General features: G+C 43.9%; 1 protein-coding gene across 1 annotated transcript in view; it reads left to right on the plus strand.

Moving 5' to 3' along the window:
• Positions 1 to 8754: 8754 nt before the first annotated feature.
• The window catches only part of Dctd (dCMP deaminase), a 96110-nt gene continuing 85842 nt past the window's right edge, over positions 8755 to 19022 (plus strand). Inside the window, exon 1 of the mRNA XM_037211735.1 lies at positions 8755 to 8870. Coding sequence (XP_037067630.1) covers positions 8808 to 8870 — 63 coding nt within the window. The 5' untranslated portion in view covers positions 8755 to 8807. The remainder of the gene's footprint in view (positions 8871 to 19022) is intronic.

The following is a 19022-nucleotide window of genomic DNA, read 5'->3' on the forward strand; positions in this document are numbered from 1 at the left end:
TTTGTTTTGTTTTTTTGAGACAGAGTTTCTCTGTGTAACAGTCCTGGCTGTCCTGGAACTTGCTTTTGTAGACCAGGCTGACCTCGAACTCACAGAGACCCATCTGCTTCTGCCTCCCGAGTGCTTGGATTAAAGGCATGCACTACCATTGCCCGGCTATATGCTTTTAGCTTTGTCTTTTAAACGTCTTTCAGCAATATTTTATAGTTTTCATTTTACAAGTCCTTCATCTCCATGGTTAATTGCTGAGTATTTTATTTTGGTTGATGACATTGTCTTGTTAGTGATAAGTGCTTTCAGAATTCCCCTTCCAGATTGCCTTGTCAACACATGCAAATGCACCTGATCTTTGTGTGTTGTGTATTTTGCTGCTTTGAAGGATTTCTTTTATGAAAGATATGTCAATTTTTTTATGTGTATGATGTTTTGCCTTGCATGTATGTATGTGTATTTCATGTGTGTCTGGTGTCCAAGGAGGCCAGAAGAAGGTGCTAGATCCCCTGGAATTGAAGTTAAGAATAGTTGTAAGCTGCTGTGTGGGAGCTGGGAACCCAACTGAGTCCTCTATAAGAACAACAAATGCAAGCCAGGCGGGGACAGGCAGATCTGAGTTCGAGGCCAGCTGGGTCTACAGAGTGAGTTCCAGAACAGCCAAGGCGAAACAGAGAAACCCTGTCTCATAAAACCAACCAACCAACCAACAAATAAAGCAAGCAAACAAACAAACAAATGCTCCTAACCTCTGAGTCATCTCTCCAGTCCTGATGAATTTATATCTCAATTCTAACTTTTTTGTGTGTGGAGTCTTCAGGATTTTTTATTCATATGAGATCATGTCATGGACAAACAAGGATAATTTTACTTTCTTCTCAATGTGGATGTCATGTGTTTAGTCATTTAATTGTTTGTGCTTGTGTGAGCATATGTGTGAGGCTACAGGTCATTCTCAGCTGTTAGTCCTTGCCTTGTGAGACAGAGTCACCCCCTAGCCTGGAACTCAGCAGGTGGGCTGGGCTGGTTGACCAGTAAGCTCGAATCTGCCCATCTCTACCTCCCATTGCTGGGATTACAAATATGCCACTGTGTCTGGCTTTTGTTTGTTTGTTTGTTTGTTTTTAATAACATAGGTTCTGAGGATTAAACTCCCCAGCTTCATTTATTTTTCTTGAATAACTATTTTAATTAGAGGTTGTTAGTGTTATGTTGAATAGACATGTCAAAAACAGAGATCATTCCTGATCATTGACTTAACGTTTTTTTAGTTTTTCACTATTGATGTCCACTGTGGGTTTTCATAATTGGCTACTGTTGCATCGAGGCACTTTCTTTCTCCTCCTAAAATGTGTTCTATTATATGACATTTTTTTTTTTAAGATTTATTTATTTATTATGTATACAATGAGTGTTCTGCCTGCAGGTCAGAAGAGGGCACCAGATCTCATTGTAGATGGTTGTGAGCCACCATGTGGTTGCTGGAAATTGAACTCAGCACCTCTTTCCTGTATCAACTGAGATGTCTGTGGCTTTCCCCGCCCCCTCCTTCATTCTGTTAGGCAGTGTCTTACACTGTCCAGGGCTTCTATGCAGAACTTCCTTGATTACAGGAATAAATTCCACTTAATCATGACCTTTATTCGTTTCACCCTGCTGCTGAACTCAGCTGGCAGTATTTGTTGAGAAGTTTTGCATCAATATTTATAGGAGATTGTTGGTCACAGTTATTCTTTCTTTAAGTGTCACTGTCTGGCTTTGGTATCAGGGTAATATTAGTCTCATAGAATACAATACAAAATGCACCTTCCTTTATAGTATTTTGGGAAGTGTTTGAAAAGAATTAGTGTTGATTTCTGTAAATATGTGGTAGAATTCACCTGTAAAGCCATTAGGTCCAGGGCTTTTTCTTTGCTGGGAGATTTATAATCACTGATCCAGCTTGCTTATGTTTATTAGATCTTCTATTTCTTTGTGATTTAGTTTTGGTAAGATTTTTGAACCTCTAAGAATTTCATCTAAGCTGCTCACTTTGCCATGATACACCTGTTCATAATACTCCTTCATTGTCTTTTTTTATTTGTATTGAGTCTGTAGTCATGTCTTGATTTCCATAGTTCCTTTAGGTTATTTGAGCCTTCTTAATTTTTTTTTTTTTGAGATTTTTCATTTATTTTTTTTTCATGTGTATGGATGTTTTGTCTGCTTGTATATCTATGCATCATGTGCATGTGCCCACGGAGGCCAGAAGAGGGTGCTGGATTCCCCTGGGACTGTAGTTACACCACCATATGGGTGCTTAGGACAGAGCTCAGGTCCTCTGGAACAGCAGCCGGTGCTCTTAACCTCTGAGTTATCTCTCCAGACCTATTTGAGTCATCTTTTTGTCTCATCTAGCTAACTGTGTCAATTAAAAAAAAAATAAACAATTTTATGACACGATCGACTCACGATGATTGGTTTGGCTTTCCGGCTTTGATCTTCATGTAGAACTACAGCTCTTTGCCCTCCAGCCCCTGCTTTACCACCCTTCCTGGGTCTTGATACAACGCAGGCAAGAAGCTCGCCATGTGGCCACCTGGATTATCGCGTACACATTGACAGGCTGGGTGATGGGTATTGTCCTGTAATTCCCTTAGAATGTTAGAATTGACGCTGTCATGTAAACTCCCATCACTGACGTCCAATGAGAAACGTGTCTACTGTAGTGTTTTACTGATACTCTGCCAAGGGTAGTCAACTAATGCACTGTGTTTGTCTTTCACCTATAGCCCAGCCGCACAGTAATTCCTGTGATGTGTTTAGGTTCACACACTGATGGGTTCATGTATGTTGTGATGGTTATTGTTGTCAGTCAGTGGGACAAGGATCATGTCAGAGACAAGCCTTTGGGCATGTCTGTAAGGGTGTTTGTAAATTGGGTTTTGGAAGAATTATCCTGATGTGGACAGTAGCGTACTTTGACTGGAGTCTTAAACTGAATGAAATGGAGAATGTGAGCTGCGTACCACCATTCATCTCTCTCTGCTCAAACTATGAATGGAATGTGACCAGCAGCCTCACATTGATGCCTCCAGACTTCCCTGCTATGATGGATGTACTCTCTATGAGCCAAAACAAGCCTTCTCTACTTGACCGTGTTTGTCAAGGGTTTTGTTGCAGCAGTGGAAACAGTAACTAATGCATATGTCAAACTTCTTCACAGTCCTGTGTACCGACAATCAAGTTGATTGTAAACAGACATATATATGATTGAGTCTGATCTCTTACTCATCTGAAGGACCTGCCCTTGTTTATCTGAATCAAATGGCCACCTGGACATTTCCTAGGATGCCTTTCCTGAGAGGAAACCCCATCTCCCTCCTGATAGGAGAATGGGGTCACCCCATGAATCTTCTTCATTTTGTCATTTGTTGGGAATGACTGAGGAAGAGTATTTTTTAATTTGGAGAGAGAAGATTGATCTGATTTTTAAAAAGGTTAATTGCTAATAAGGAGCTACTTGCTTCTAACATTTCCCCCCATTTGTTTTATGTATTCCTTATTTATTGCATTGCACTCTTCTTTCGTGTTCGGTTGAGTTTTTTGAAGCAAAGTACTTACATTTGTGTCTTACTTCCTTCTGCGCAGACTCTCTCATTTTCCTTGTGGGTAGTGTGGGGGATTTCATTTTACATCCTGCAGCTTCAAGGCTCTAATTTGCATTTACATCAGCTTAACCTCAGCAGCAGACAAAGTAACAGCCTGCTTCCTACACTGTGCACCCCCAAACTAAGTCATCGGAATGCACAGGTCTCCTAAATTATGGAGGAAACAAAAATGTGGGATTAGACGGTAAAGTTGCGATTATATTTCACTCTGTAGTTGTCCACAGGTTTTCATCTACGGAGAACTTTGTTCTTTCATGTGGCTTTGGGACCTCTCTCTTTTCTGTCTCAGTACTTCTTCCGGGTTAGGGCTGGTGCTAACGCATTCACTCATTTAACAAATATGTAATGTTGTTGTTCATTATTAAAAAAGGACACTGAATTTTAGCTTTTGCCCGTGTATTCACTTGGTTCCTGTCTGTGTATCTGTGTGTGATGTGCATGAGCACTCATGGCATGCTGTGTGAGTGGAGGTCAGAGGTCAGTTTGCAAGAGTCATTTCTCTACTTCCACCACGTGGCATCTGGGATCAAGTTCAGCTTGTCAGGCTTGGTAGCAAGTGTCTTTACCCGCTGAAGCAACTTGCTCTCCTTGGGTTTTGAATTTCTTTATAAAGAACTTATTTTATTATTTATATTTATTTTCTGCTGTTTAAATCTTAGATGGTCTTTTAATAAAAAAAAAAAAAAAAAACAAAAAAAAAAAAACAGATATCAGGGTAAAAGCTGAAAGATCAGAGAAGCAGAACAGCCAGCCACTAGTTCTTACCTCTACGAAGTCCTCAGCCTAAAGAGAATGAGTTCCTGTTTCCTCACATCTTATGTACCTTTCTCTGCCTTGCCATATTACTTCCTGGGATTAAAGGCCTGTGTGCTTCCCAAGCAAAGGCATGAGATCTCAAGTGCTGGGATTAAAGGTGTGTGCCACCCCTGCCTAACCTCTATGTCTAATCTAGTGACTGGCTCTGTCCTCTGATCCTCAGGCAAGTTTACTAGGGTGCACAATATCTCACCACAATTTTTAATTTTCTTTGAGAATTTCCTACATGTATACAATGAAATACTATCATATCTACCCCACATTCCCTACCTCTAATTCTCCCTATGTCCCCCTTAACCCCCAGACTTGGTCTTTTTTTTTTTTTTCTTTTTCTGACGACCCACGTGTCCAGTTAGTATCAACCATATAGTGCAAGAGTGTGGCAGTTCTTAGGCGGGCAACCCAGTGGCTGCGGGTTTGTGAGTGAGCTAGCCATCTCATGTCTAGAAGACAGTATTTCTTGGTACTTCTTATCTTGCAGCTCTTGAATTCTTTCTTCCTCCTCTTCCAAAATGTTCTCTGAGCTTCAGTAGCAATTGGGTTAATATAGATGTCCTGTATAAATGACAGGAGCCATAAGCCTAAGCGACCCTTGACACACATGCCGCCATATTTGGGCTTCTCTCCTCTTTTCCTAGATCTAGGCCTTGCTTAAGTCTCCATAGCACCAGAACCTCTTCTCACAAATACCAGAACCTCCTCTCAGAAATCAGGTGACTGCGCTGTAGTTAGGCAAGAATAATAATAAGCAATATCCTGCTGCTGAACAAAGATAAAGTTACACTTTCCCTGCTATATGCTAAGAAAAAAAATGGAGCTGATCAGAAGTCTTGTCTATCTTGTCCTCATCGCCGCCTTCAGGTCCTGAAGACTAGCAAAAAACATCGATTATATTTTATAATTTAACTTACACACACTCACAGCTTTCATCTGCTAGATCTTGATGATTATAATCTATATATATTTCTTGTTTCCAGTTTCATTGCTAGAGTAAACTGATCACATTATCATTCGTCATATCTATTCTTTTCTCCCCCAGCAGGCTACACAGCACTCTCCAGCTCTGTGAAAAACTAGCCAGCACAGAGGAAGTTTCCCATTCAGTTTGAGACTGGCTTTTTCTAAATTCTGCAGTTACAGTGTGTATCTTCAGCAATGGTTCATACCTCATCAGTTTTTTAAGGGGCAGCTTCTGTCGATCCCCATGCCATAACTTTCCTATTTCTTTGTTTGCTTTGTGGTTTTTTTTTTTTTTTTTGCAGGGGCGGGGAGGGGGGTTTCCAGACAGGGTTTCTCTGTGTAGTGTTGGTGCCTGTCCTGAATCTCACCCTGTTGACCAGGCTGGCCTCAAACTCACAGAGATCGGCCTGGTCTGCTTCCTGAGTGCTGGGATTAAAGGCATGTACAACTACCACCCAGCTGTGGTTTTATTTTTAACTGAAACTGTATACTTGAATCTAACAATAAGGTGATTCTTCTTTAAAAAAAAATTATTTAACTTTATGTGAATGTGTGTGTATGCCTGAAAATATATGTAAGTACACATATGTGCAGGATCCCACGAATATCAGAAGAAGGCATCAGATAGATCCCCTGAAAATGGAGTTACACACAGTTGGGAGTTGCCATGTGGGTGATGGGAATTGAACTCAGGCCCTCTGGAAGAACAGTAAGTATTCTTAAATGCTGAGCCATTTTTCAATCCCAGGTGATTTTTAGAATCATATTCTTGCTTTTACCCAGATTTTTTTTTTAAATTTGTACTATTTAGTTTAATTTACTATTTAGTGAGACAGGCTCTTGCTATGTACCTGTGTCTGGAACTTGCCGTGGAGAACAGAGGGCCTGGGACCCACAGAGATCTGCCTGCCTCTGTTCTACTGAGCCTGAATGTCACCGCCACCATGCCCAGCAGGATTTGCATTTTGTTGTTATTGTTCTTCTTGTGGTCTATCTCTGTGACAAAGATTGGCCTAAGGCATGCCCTCACTCAGGCATGCATGGTCACTTTGTATTTCTCCCATAAATTCAGCTGCTTTTGAAGGTACTCATGGTTTTGCTATCTGGACTCTGAAAAGAGTAAAGAGCGATGTGATGGGAGCCAGGGGCTGAAGTCACTTCAGCCAGAAGTGGAGGGGCTTGCAGCACCATGGGGGCAGGGCAGCACTGGCCACATCTTTCCAGGTGCACCTCTGTGATCCCAATGAGCAGCCAGCGGTCACAGCATAGTGCTGTGGGATGTTCTGTATGTTAAATGCGCCGCTCTAATTGGTTAATAAATAAAACACTGATTGGCCAGTAGCCAGGCAGGAAGTAGAGGCGGGACAAGGAGAGAGGAGAATTCTGGGAAGTGGAAGGCTGAGTCAGAGAGACGCTGCCAGCCGCCGCCATGACAAACAGATGTTAAGATACTGGTAAGCCACGAGCCATGTGGCGACTTATAGGTGAATAGAAATGGGTTGATTTAAGATATAACTGAGCCATTAGGCCAAGCAGTTTAAATAATATAAGCGTCTGTGTGTTTATTTTATAAGTGGGCTGTCGGACTGCCAGGGCTTGTCGGGACCTGGAGAGAAAACTCCAGCTGCAGCATAGACCCTGGATATTTGGGGAATGGTTCTTTTGTGTCCCTTGGTTCCCATGCATTGTTCAGCTGCCTGCCTCAGGCCTGGAGTTGAGAGACAGGTAGCTGCTACCATGCTAAGAGGTAAGAGACACTGGTCACAATTAGTTACAGTGAAACACCACTCAAGCTTTACCCTGGAAACTACAGGCTTTCCTTCAACGGACTCCTGAGTTCCAAAGCATTGATGCTACCACCTGTGATCATGCAGTTGTCTCGGAGGGGAGTCACATTCCTGGAGGTTTTATCCTTTGCCATCTTCTCTTTCACTGCTTTTAAAAGGGGAGTAACAATCGCATTCAGTGTGTGTGTGTGTGTGTGTGTGTACACCAAGTCATCTGTTGATGGACACAGCATTTTCACCTTTTGGTGATTGTGAATAACATTTCTGTGCACAGCTGTATATAAATGTCTATAGAAATCTGGACATCAGTTCTTTGGGGGGCTCATGCTCAGAGGTATTATGAAAGTTCCCAGTTAAGGAAGGAGAACTTTGCATTGGAAAAATGCAATTGTTGGATCATATGCTAATTTTATGTTTCAATTTAAAGGATTTATTATCCGGTTCTCCCCACTTGTGTGTATGTGTGCATGTGTGTATGCACACACATGTGCAATACCTCTTCCTTCTTTTGTTCATGCAATTTTTGGAGACAGGGTCTCTCTTTGTAGCCCAGGCTGGCTTGGAATTCACAGTATAGCTAAGATTAGCTACATGGCTCAGGGCAATCCTTCAGTCTCAGCCTTGTTAGTGGTGAGATGTATGCTGCTTTCTGATTTGGCATTCCATGATGCTCCCCCCCCCCCCTTTGGTGTTAGGAAGTGAACCTCAAGATTCATGGCAGCACCCTACCAACTAATCTCTATCTTCATCCCTGAAAACATTTTCTACAAGGTGAGTTATTCTATTGACAGATATTATGAAATTGATTATACTCTACAATGGCATTGATTGCCAGTTCTTTTTTCATTAGGTTTTCTTTTTTTTTTTTTTTTTTTTTTTTTGAGACAGAGACAGAGTTTCTCTGTGTAGCCCTGGCTGTCCTAGAACTCACTCTAGACCAGGCTGGCCTTGAACTCAGAGATTCACCTGTCTCTGCCTTCCAAGTGCTGGGATTAAAGGTGTGCGCCACCACCACCAAGCTTGATTGCCAGTTCTTGACTCTAAACAGCAGGTAAGATATACCCAGTGGACATTGTTTCCTGTGAGACGCTATTTCAATGAGAAAAACGTATGTAGCTTTTGATGTTCAACCAAAGGCAGGCAGAGAGTAGGTGTCACTAGCCTGGGTACCCACTAAACAGTAAACAACTGGGATCTGCATACCACACGGCAGACTTCTGATTTTATTCCTTATCATCCAATATCCTGAGTCTGCGGAGCAGAGCTCAGGAAAATGCTAAAGACTCCAATTGGGATCTTGTCCAAGGCTCCCTGGTTGACCTTGAGGGAGCCCTTCAGCTTCCGAGACCTTGAGCTCTCTAAGGATGTTTGAGTTAAACCTTTTCTAAGTTACCTTTGAGCGTCACGGTTCTGTGACTTAACAGCCACTTTAAGGCCATGTAGCCGTCACACATCCCTGACTCCTAGCTGTGGCTCCAGCCAAGAAGTCTGTAATGATGCCTCAGTTTTTCTTTTTCTTTTCCTTTCTTTTCTTTTCTTTTCTCTTCTTTTCTTCTTTTCCTTTTCTTTTTTTTGCCTCTAGTCACTGGGAACTTCCCAGTTAATGACAGAATTTCCGTTACAGCAACACCAGCTTTCTGTCGCTCTGCTCACTGGCCCAGGAGAGGTGAGTTTTTCATGTGGTATTAGCCATCTAACAATTATGGAGTCTAAAAATCATCGACAGAGAAAGGATTCTGGGGAACTCTTAAGGTGGGGTGGACTCAGAGTATGTTTACAGTAGCCTCCAGGCAGATACAGTTTTCCTGCAGTTAAAATTAAATTAGGGGTGGAAAATAAGATTTCTGTACGTGTGCAATTCATTTGCATAGAGTCACAGGTTACTGTCCCCTCAAAAGCTACTGTGACATAAATATGATTTTCCAAGTCGTTATGAAAAAGTAATTTGAATATTGGGCCTGGAGTTCCAAGTTCAAACTGGTTGCTTATTATAATTCATGATATAATAGTGCTTGAAGGTCGGCCAGGGTGTCTGAGGGCCACTGGGAAAAGCTGCTGACGAGAGCTGTTGATTTGCAAGAGAGAATAACAACCTCTGGCTAAAGTGCACTTTCTAATTAGTTCAAATCACGGCCAGGACTGTAGTGGAGGGGGCTGAGCCTGCAGAGCGTTGGGTGTGACATTAGGGTCTTCGGTTCTGTCACGGCTTTCTTTGCTCAAGTGGTTGGCACGGATTTGTGTTCTGTTTCCAGTGTCGCTTAATTTGATGTGATGAGGGGTTTGATGTCTGTCAGCTTCAGCTCCGCAGTGATGGGAAAACCACCCGACCTGTGTGTCCCCAGGGTTAGGGAAACAGTTCTGTGACCCCACGGCAAAAGAGAGCTGCTCACCCTGTTAAGGGGAACTTTAATCGGGTCATACTAAATTACGACAGACACAGCGTGTACAACAGATATGGGCCAGCAGGATGGCGCAGCAGGTAAAGACGCGCCCAAAGCTGATGACCCGAGTTCGGGTCCCCAGAACCGACAAGGGGGAAGGAGTGGGCCGAGCCCGCCCGTTGTCCTATGACCGCCACGCTGCATGCTGTAGGCAATACAAATAATTAAAAACAAACAAACCAACCCAGTTATGTATGATGTAAAGATCAAATGTCTCGATGTGTCTGTTACCCAAATGAAAGACGGAACAAGTGTGCCCAGTGGCTGTGCGCAGGCGCGGACTTCCGCCCTTTCCAGTAGAGTTCCGCGTTATAGAGTAAGTACATAAAGGAAAGGTAATGGTGTACTTGTTTAGAGAGCTGTTGGCAGGGGGAGAGTCAGGAGTGAAGGAGTGGGAGGGGAGAGAGAGAGGGAGGGGAAGGGGAGGGGAGGAGAGGGAAGGGGAATAGAAGGGGAGGGGAGGAGAGGAGGGGAGGGGAAAAGAGGGGAGGGGAGGAGAGGGAAGGGGAGAGGAGGGGAGGGAAGAGAGGAGGAGAAGAGAGGGAAGGGGAAGAGGAGGGGAGGGGAGGGGAGGAGAGGGAGGGGAGGGGAGGGGAGGAGAGGAGAGGGAAGGGGAGAGGAGAGGGAGGGAGGAGGGGAGGGAAGGGGAGGGGAAGAGAGGGGTAGGAGAGAGGAAAGAGGGAGACTGGGAGGAGAGGAGAGGGGAAGGAGAGAGGAAGTAGGAAAGGGAGGAGAAGAGAGAAGAGGAGGGGGAGAGAAGGTAGGGAAGGAGAAAGGAAGGGGAGTAGAGAGGAAAGCATGGGGGAGGGGAAGGGAAGGGGACTGGGAGGAGGGAAAGATCAAGTTGAATCACATCACTTCCTGCAAGATTTTCAGCCTGGCTGGGCAGTGGTGGTGGCTCACGCCTTTAATCCCAGCACTCGGGAGGCAGAGGCAGGCGGATCTCTGAGTTCGAGACCAGCCTGGTCTACAGAGTGAGTTCCAGGATAGGCTCCAAAAGCTACACAGAGAAACGGTGTCTCGAAAAACAACAACAACAACAAAAAGATTTTCAGCCTGGAGGAACAGGAAGCTGACAGACTTCAGTGAACAGTCGTCTTCAGAGTCATGAGCACACAGGCTGATGGTGTATGGGGCCTGGAGGGCCAGGTCCGTGCGTGATTCCAGTTGCGGGAAGGTTGAGGCAGGAGGAGCACAGGCTGAGTGTTTGCCCTGCCTGCCACGTGAATTCAAGACCAGCCTGGGAAATTTAGTGATATTCTGTCTCAAAAAGAAAAAAAAAAAAAAAAAGGCAGGGGTGGGGTGGGGTGGGGGGTGGGGTGGGGGTGATGGTGCTAGAGATGCAGCCAAGCCGCAGGGCTCTCGTCCAGCTCGGGAAGGACTTAGATCCGATTTCCAGAACCACACACGTACAATAGGAAGTGTTCCAAGCTCTTATTCAGTGAGGGGATGGCACGCCTTTTTTTTTTTTTTTTTTTTTTTTTAAACCAGATATTTTGAGAATTTTGTAGGTGAGTACTGGATCTGCATCACTTCTGCTCTCCCCTCACCCCCACCCCCAACTCCCCCTGTGTACCCCCTACAGCTCCCCCTGTAGTTGATTGTTTTTTATTCTTTTGGCTCTTTGTTCTTTGCTCTTTGGGGGGCCCCCGCCACCCAGCTCCCAAATAAACCACACCGAGGCTTATTCTTACTTATGAATGCCCAGCCTTATCTTGGCTTGTTTCTTGTCAGCTTTTCTAACTTAAATTATCCCATATACCTTCTACCTCTGAGCGTCTTACCTTTCTCTATTTCTGTATACCTTTTTTCCCCCGCTTCTTATTCCGTGGCTGGCTGTGTGGCTGGCCCCTTCTTTTCTCGCTTCTTGCTCCTCCTTTCTCAGATATCTCTTCCTATTTATTCTCTCTACCTGCCAGCCCCGCCTATCCTTTCTCCTGCCTTGCTATTGGCCATTTAGCTCTTTTATCAGACCATCAGGTGTTTTAGACAGGCACAGTAGCACAGCTTCACAGAGTTAAACAAAGTGCAACATAAAGAATGCAGCACAGCTGGGCGGTGGCGCACGCCTTTAATCACAGCACTCAGGAGGTAGAGCCAGGTGGATCTCTGTGAGTTCGAGGCCAGCCTGGTCTACAAAGCGAGATCCAGGAAAGGCACAAAGCTACACAGAGAAACCCTGTCTCGAAAAACCAAAAAAAAAAAAAAAAAAAAGAATGCAGCACATCTTTGCTCACTAAACAAATGTTCCGTAGCATAAACAAATGTACCACATCTTAAAATAATATTCCACAATACCTTCTCCAATTCATGACCTCTTCTTTAATTACTGTTGTTACATATATCAAAGTATATGTGTGTGTACGTACATAACCTGCTGAGTCCACTTGGTGTTGCTCATCTGTACATGTGTTCATTCTTAGCCAGATTTTGTGGCCCTCATTAAATCTCCATCCAGTTCTAGAATATGGCTGGTACATTTTTCTACAATCATGAGCTGAGATGGTCCTGCTGGGCATCTGATGTTTAGGACAGAAGAGCAACTTTACTTAAAAAAAATTCTTCAGGAGGCTGAAGAGATGGCTCCTTGATTAAAAGTACTTGCTGTTCTTACAGAGGATCCAGGTTCAGTTCTCCATGATGGCTCATAATCATCCATAACTCCAGTTCAAGGGGGTCTAACACCTTCCTTGGCTTCCCTGAGCACCAGGTGTGTATGGAGTGTAGCATACATGCATGCAAACAAAACATATACATAAAATAGAATACATCAATATTAGAACATTCTTCTGGCTTATCGCATCTTATTTTGGTCTGTAAGAGTTGTTTGTTTGTTTATTTTTATAGTTTTATCTTTTCAGGATTAATCATTTATTTAATTATGAATTTTTGGTGCAATTGACTACAAATATATTGTAGTATTTACTCATTTTTTATGGATCTGCCTTCCACCACATGCCAGATCCTTTCAAAGGACAATTTTACCTTTTATAAACCTTATAAAGTTATCTCTTGCCAGACATGGTGTCACACAGCTGTCTTCTCAACACTCGGAAGGCTAAGGCAGGAGGATGGCAAATGAGGTCAGTCTGGACCATATAGCAGGATTCTTTTTTTTTTTTTTTAATCTGTTATGCAAATTTTCTTAGCTCATAAAGTAAAAACCAATCAAACATTAAGATTCATGACTTTACTAATTCACTTATTGTAGAAATTAGATTGTATCTTGTGTTTAGCCAGAATATATGTAAAATATGTCTGGAGGATGCAATGTTACTTACCTTTATGGCACCTATACATCTTAGTTAGAGAAAAAAAAAAGATTTATTAAACGGTTACACAGAAGAGAATATTATTTAGTTATTCCTTGCCAGGCTTTTTCATTCACAGCTTTTCCAAAGAAAATTGTCAGTTCAAAATTTCCCTTATAGGTCTCAGAGGCCAGTAACTTATTGGGTACAGAAAATGTCTTGTTTTCAACTTATCCGCGTGTGAAGAATCACCCCTTTAAAAAGCCTCAAGTGTGATATAATGCGCAGCTTATGCAGTAGCTACTGGTGGATAGAACTGTATTTATAGAGAAGAACAGATATATATCCTTGAGCTTCTCCACACATCGCCAAGAATCTTTCTTCCGAGGCCCATTCCCAGGACGTTTTGTTTAGACTAAAGGAAGGATGCCTACTTGGCCTTCGGTGACATACCTCATTATTGATGAGTTGCAGTTCAAAACTTAGTCTAAAAAGCAAGCTGTGCCTTCTCAATTGAGCATTAGAAAAGACTCCAAGGCACTGAATATTTATGACTTTTGGATACTCGGGAACTGGATTTGTAGATTATTGCCTGAAATGGGTAAACCGAGAATTTGGGTTGAGATTTTCCTTCATAACTTTGACGTTGTTGGTGCTCTGGATAGTTGATGGAATTCTACTGTCTACAATAATGAAATCATGATTCAAAGTCGCTGTTTGTTTAGGGCACACAAGGAAGAGAAGCAAGTGGAGCTGATGCTGGGTTTGAGACTTGCAGCCACGGAGCTCTGCTGAGGAACTATAGGATCAGGCATTCATTTATGTAAAATCGTGCGTCGGGGGAGCTAATCCCTCTCTAATGTCACCTTATTTCACAGAATATTAATACCAGAAAATGCAGTTGCATGTGGCTTTATGTTTGATTCTGGCTAGATAAGCCCTTTTTGTCCATAAACAAATAACATGGATTTCAAGGCGGTAATGTAATTTCAGCAATCCTGGAGTCTTCCTAGGCATGAGAATGCATATTCAAAAGTATCCACTGTTCTGCTGGTACCTTAAAAAAATGCTCCTCCATGAGAATATCTGATGGGTTCACAAATGCTTCTGGACACGCTGCAGATTTTGTCCACTTTCTTTTTTCTTTTTCTTTTGTGTGCATTGGTGTTTTGCCTGCATGAATATCTATGTGAGGGTGTCCCCTAGAACTGAAGTTACAGACAGTTGTAAGCTGCCATGTGGGTGCTGGGATTTGAACCTGGGTCTTTTGGAAGAGCAGCCAGTGTTCTTAACTGCTGAGGCATCTTTCCAGCCCAGTTTTGTCCACTTTCTGATGGTAGAAATTTCTTGATGATGAAAACTGGCCTGAGTGTTCTGGACCCTCTGGAATTAGTTCAGTCAGTCTTGTGCCCACAGACCAAATCTGTGTATAGATATAAATAACATTAACCAGTAAAGAAAAGAAGTAACCTGGAGACGAGGCCATTCCAGTGTGAGTTTTCTTTATTGAACAGAGAAGTGTCTCTGAAAGTGCTTGGAAGTACTTTAGTCAGATCTGGGTGTTTTTTTGTTTTGTTTTTTGTTTGTTTTGGATTTTGGAATCTCACCCAAACACAGTAATAATTGAGACTGGGAATCAAACCTAAACATGAAGCTAATTGATGTTTTGTAAGTAGTTTTTACAGAGTGTCTGGAGATAATTTTATATATTAAAAAATAATTTTGGCTGGGCGGTGGCGGCGGCGGCGGCGGCGGCGCACGCCTTTAATCCCAGCACTCGGAGGCAGAGGCAGGCGGATCTCTGTGAGTTCGAGGCCAGAGTGGGCTACAGAGTGAGTTGCAGGAAAGGCGCAAAGCTACACAGAGAAATCCTGTCTCGAAAAACCAAAAGAAAAAAAAATTGTGCTAACCCTGTCCCTCATCTGCTGCAGCGCTCTGGAGAGTGGTCCCTACACCACATCTGGGCAACAAGGTAGAGCTGGCCCTGAAGGGGTAGGTGTGGGAGACCCTGATGACACAAAAGCAGGAGAACTGGCCCCGCCCCTTGCTGATGCAGCAAAAGGTGAACTCGCCAGGGCAATGCAGGAGAGCTCCCCCTGGTGGTGAGGACAAGGGAGAGCGGTCGGGCTGACCAATCCCACAACTACCCGGGCCCAGAACCAGGGTTATGTGTTGGCCCACCCGCAATAGCCACCCCATCTGTGATCTACTGGAGCACATGAAGGGACCCAAATATGCAGGATTTCCACAGCACAGGGCAACAGCCGGATAACCAAGAGGAGTACCAGTGAGGGCCCAGCATAGACAGTGTAGTAGAAACCAGAGGCCCCGAACCAGACCAATGACTCTCTTCAGTGAACACTTACAAGTAAAGATGTGTGGTTTACTGCGTGATTCACTGTGTCACACTGCAGCTTCCATAATGAGATTTTTTTTCCCTTTTCTTTTTCTTTTTTCTCTTAAATTTTATCTGGGAGGGAGGCGACAAGGACAGAGGGTGGGTATGCAGGGACAAGAAATGAATGGGATCGAGATGCATGATGTGAAAGAAACAAAGAATAAGTGAAAAGAAAGTTATGAAAGGGAAAGTGTCCAAGCACCCACAACCACAACACAGTCTGGGGTGGTTTCCCCCCACCATCATATTCTCAACTTGTGTGTGTGTGTGTGAGTGTGTGTGTGTGTGTTACATATATGTATCTGTGGAGGCCAGAGGTTGACATCAAAACATCTTCTTTGACTAACCACCTCCTTCTGCCTTGAGACAGGGTCTCTCACAGAGCCTGGAACTCGATTTGCCAGGCTAGCCAGGGAATGAGCTCCAGGAATCGATCCGTTTCTGTCCCACCTCTGCCCTGGTTCTGGGGTTGCAGAAGCACAGCTGTGGCACATGACTTTGGTGTGGGCGCTGGGGGTTTGAACTCAGGTTCTCATGTTTCCACAACAGGCACTTTCGTGACTAAACTATTTCCTTGGGCTCTTTGTTTTCAACATCTTAAAGTCACAGGGCCGAGAATAAGCAAAAATCACGGCATATCTCCCAGATGTGTACATGCCTCCCAGATGTGTACATATCTCCCAGATGTGTACACGACTCCCAGATGTATACATCTCTTTGTCTCCTGTCCTGATTTCTTTTCCTGTTGCTGTGGCAAAACTCCTTGGCAAAGGTAACCAGGACCAAATGCTTTCCGAGGCAGCTGCTTTTGTGGATCAGGGAACCCTTGAGTACAGGCTCTTCTTCCTACATGGATGTGGATCTTCAAAGGGGAGCCTTCAATGGTGGTGTTTTGCCCTCAGGACACCTTTCCTACTATTCCAGTGTAGCACAGATCATTCACTTTGATGGCATTTATATCTCTTTAACAATTGTAGGTGCTTTCTCAGGACTGACCGGAATGCTCTCCTAGCGTGGGATTTTTCTGTGCCAAACAAATGAGTCTGTGATCTCTAAATTCATCTTCACTAAGGTTCTCCGGACACAGTCCGAACAAAGCCATATTCTTGGCCAAAGTACCACACAAATGGTCCCTAGCCCAGTTCCTAGAAGAGTCCTTGTTCACCTCTGACCTGGGCCTCTCATTGTCCATGTTTCTTTCAACATTCTTGTCCTCTCAAGCTCCCATAAGAATGCTTCCCATGTGCTATATATATTTTTTTTTCTAACTCAAAGTGCCAAATTCTTTCCCATTCCAACCATCAACCAGTTTCAATGGCCTAAGAGCCACATGGGTTCTTTACAGCAATGGCCCCACTTCCTGTCTTAGCTTCTTTCCCTGCTGCTGTGATGATAACAACAACAACAACAACAACAACAACAACAACTCAAGGGGAAAGGGTTTGTTTCATCATGGTGGAGACATCAAGGCCTCAGGAGCCTGCTTGAAGTTGCCGGTCACACCACCAGCTTTGGCCAGGAAACAGAGGGAACAACATGAGCTCCTGCTCCTCTAGTCACACTGTCCAGGATCTCCAGCCTACAGTTAACACGGGTCTTCTTGCATCAGCGAACATAACTAACGCAAGTCCCTACCGCAGGGGTTCTCAACCTGTGGGCCACGACCCCTTTGGGGGGGTTGTCAGAGGACCCTTTCACAGGGGTTGCGTATACAGTAGCAAAGTTACAGTTGTGAAGTGGCAATGAAAATCATTTTGTGATTGGGGGGGGTCACCACAACACGAGGGACTGTACTAAAAGGGTGTCAGCATCAGGAAGGCTGAGAACCACTGCTCTACAGATGTGTCCAGAGGCCTTGTCTCTCAGGTGATTCTAGAGCGTGTCAAGTTGGCAAGGAACTCTCATCACATCACCGTCAGCAGAATGCTGCATGGGGAGTTCTGGGAATGTGCAGAAAAGGTACGTTACCATCCAAGGGGGCTGAAAGGGGCCTTTCTTCCCTGAAGATGTTGAATAAACCTCGTCTCCAGTCACATACATTTGAATGTTACGTCTCCCATGAAGTCAGGCCTGGCTGGCATCTCTCACTGGTGGGGTTACACCAACATTTCCAAATTCCTTTTACCCATTTTTTTTCTCTCTAAATTGGGGATACTTAGTATGCATTTACTTAGAATAGATTATTTTTTTAAAAATAACTTCATCCATGTTGACTTAATGAGAAGACACTTCTTAGCTGTTGGCTTGTGGGAGAGCAGTTCACAGGGAATACTGAGGGGGACCGCTCCTTGGTAGCTACATGTGATGCTGGAGAGGATTGGTGTGTGGAGCCTGGCTGAGTGTCCACCAGATGCATCTTCTCCTGCCCCTTGCTGTTTCAAATCTTCGTGGCTTCTTAGGTGACCTTTCCCAGTAACTAGTGAATCCTGGGAGCTGTAGTCCGAGGAAGGGCTCACCATCTGACCTGCACAGTGGAGGAGGAAACAAATGGGAGCCGAGAAGCAGCATTCCTTTGCAGCTCTTGTGTGGTGCTGAGAATCAAACAAGATCGCATTTGTGTTCCATTCATGACCCTGTCCGGGGCATGTGTTCTTGTAGTCGGAAGGTTTCTCTGGTCCCGCCAGGCCCCTGCAGTCCCATGGCCCACTTATAAAATAATCACTCGGAAGCTTATATTAATTATAACTGCTTGGCTATTAGCTCAGGCTTATTACTGACTAGTTCTTACACTTAAATTAACTCATAATTCTTATTTTTGTTTAGTTACGTGTCTTGGTACCTTTTCTCAGTTCTGCCTTGTCATCTTGCTTCCTCTGAGTCTGGCTGGTGACTCTTGACTCAGCCTTCCTCTTCCCAGAATTCTCCTGCTTATCCTGCCTATACTTCCTGCCTGGCTACTGGCAGTCAGCATCTTACTAAACAAGTGTACAAAAGCATTCTCCCACAGTATGTTCTGTTTCTGCAGGGACACTGGCTCACAGCCCATGCAGTAAAGTGGCTCCAATCATCTTCGATCTATGACTTCCTAGGCCAGCATCGCTATCTTTGCTGACAAGAATGGCGGAAAGACAATTGTAAGGTCAGAGATATTCTCTCCAACAAGAGAACATTTTTACTCATCTTGTCTTTGCTCACTTCTTTGGCAAGAGATGAGTTACTTGTGCACCGAGTTTCGGGGGAGAAAGTACAATAGCCTTTTCTGACCATCCTTTGAGAGAGCCTCTACACTGCATCTCAGTTCCATGCCTGGAAGACCTTTATAGCCTATGGGCTCTTGAGACTGAGAAGAGTCCCAGAGAGAGTACTATATTAATAATAACACACTGATGCACATGCCCACCTGCATACACAGAGAGAGACAGAGACAAAGAAAGCTTAGAGAGAGACAGATTGAGAGAGAGAGACACAGAGAGAGACAGACAAGAGACAGAGAGAATATACAACTATGGGACCCTTAGTACTGGTTTTTAAGAAATGTTTTGCAAAGTGTTTAAGAGTAAAAATGTCACGATAGCTACAATAAACTTTTATAACAGTTCATGAATAAAATTAACTCATTTAAATGACACAATTCAGTGAAGATTTTGTATATTCAGGATTACAACCATCAAGACAGTCAATTTTTCAAAGTTATTTGTGTGTACATGCGGATGCATGTGCGGGGTGGGGGTGGAGCGCACATGTGCATGCATCGTGCGTGTGTGCCACCCACACTTGGTGGTCAGAGG

This window comes from Peromyscus leucopus, chromosome 17 (genome assembly GCF_004664715.2).
Source record: "Peromyscus leucopus breed LL Stock chromosome 17, UCI_PerLeu_2.1, whole genome shotgun sequence".
NCBI classification, from domain to species: domain Eukaryota; kingdom Metazoa; phylum Chordata; class Mammalia; order Rodentia; family Cricetidae; genus Peromyscus; species Peromyscus leucopus.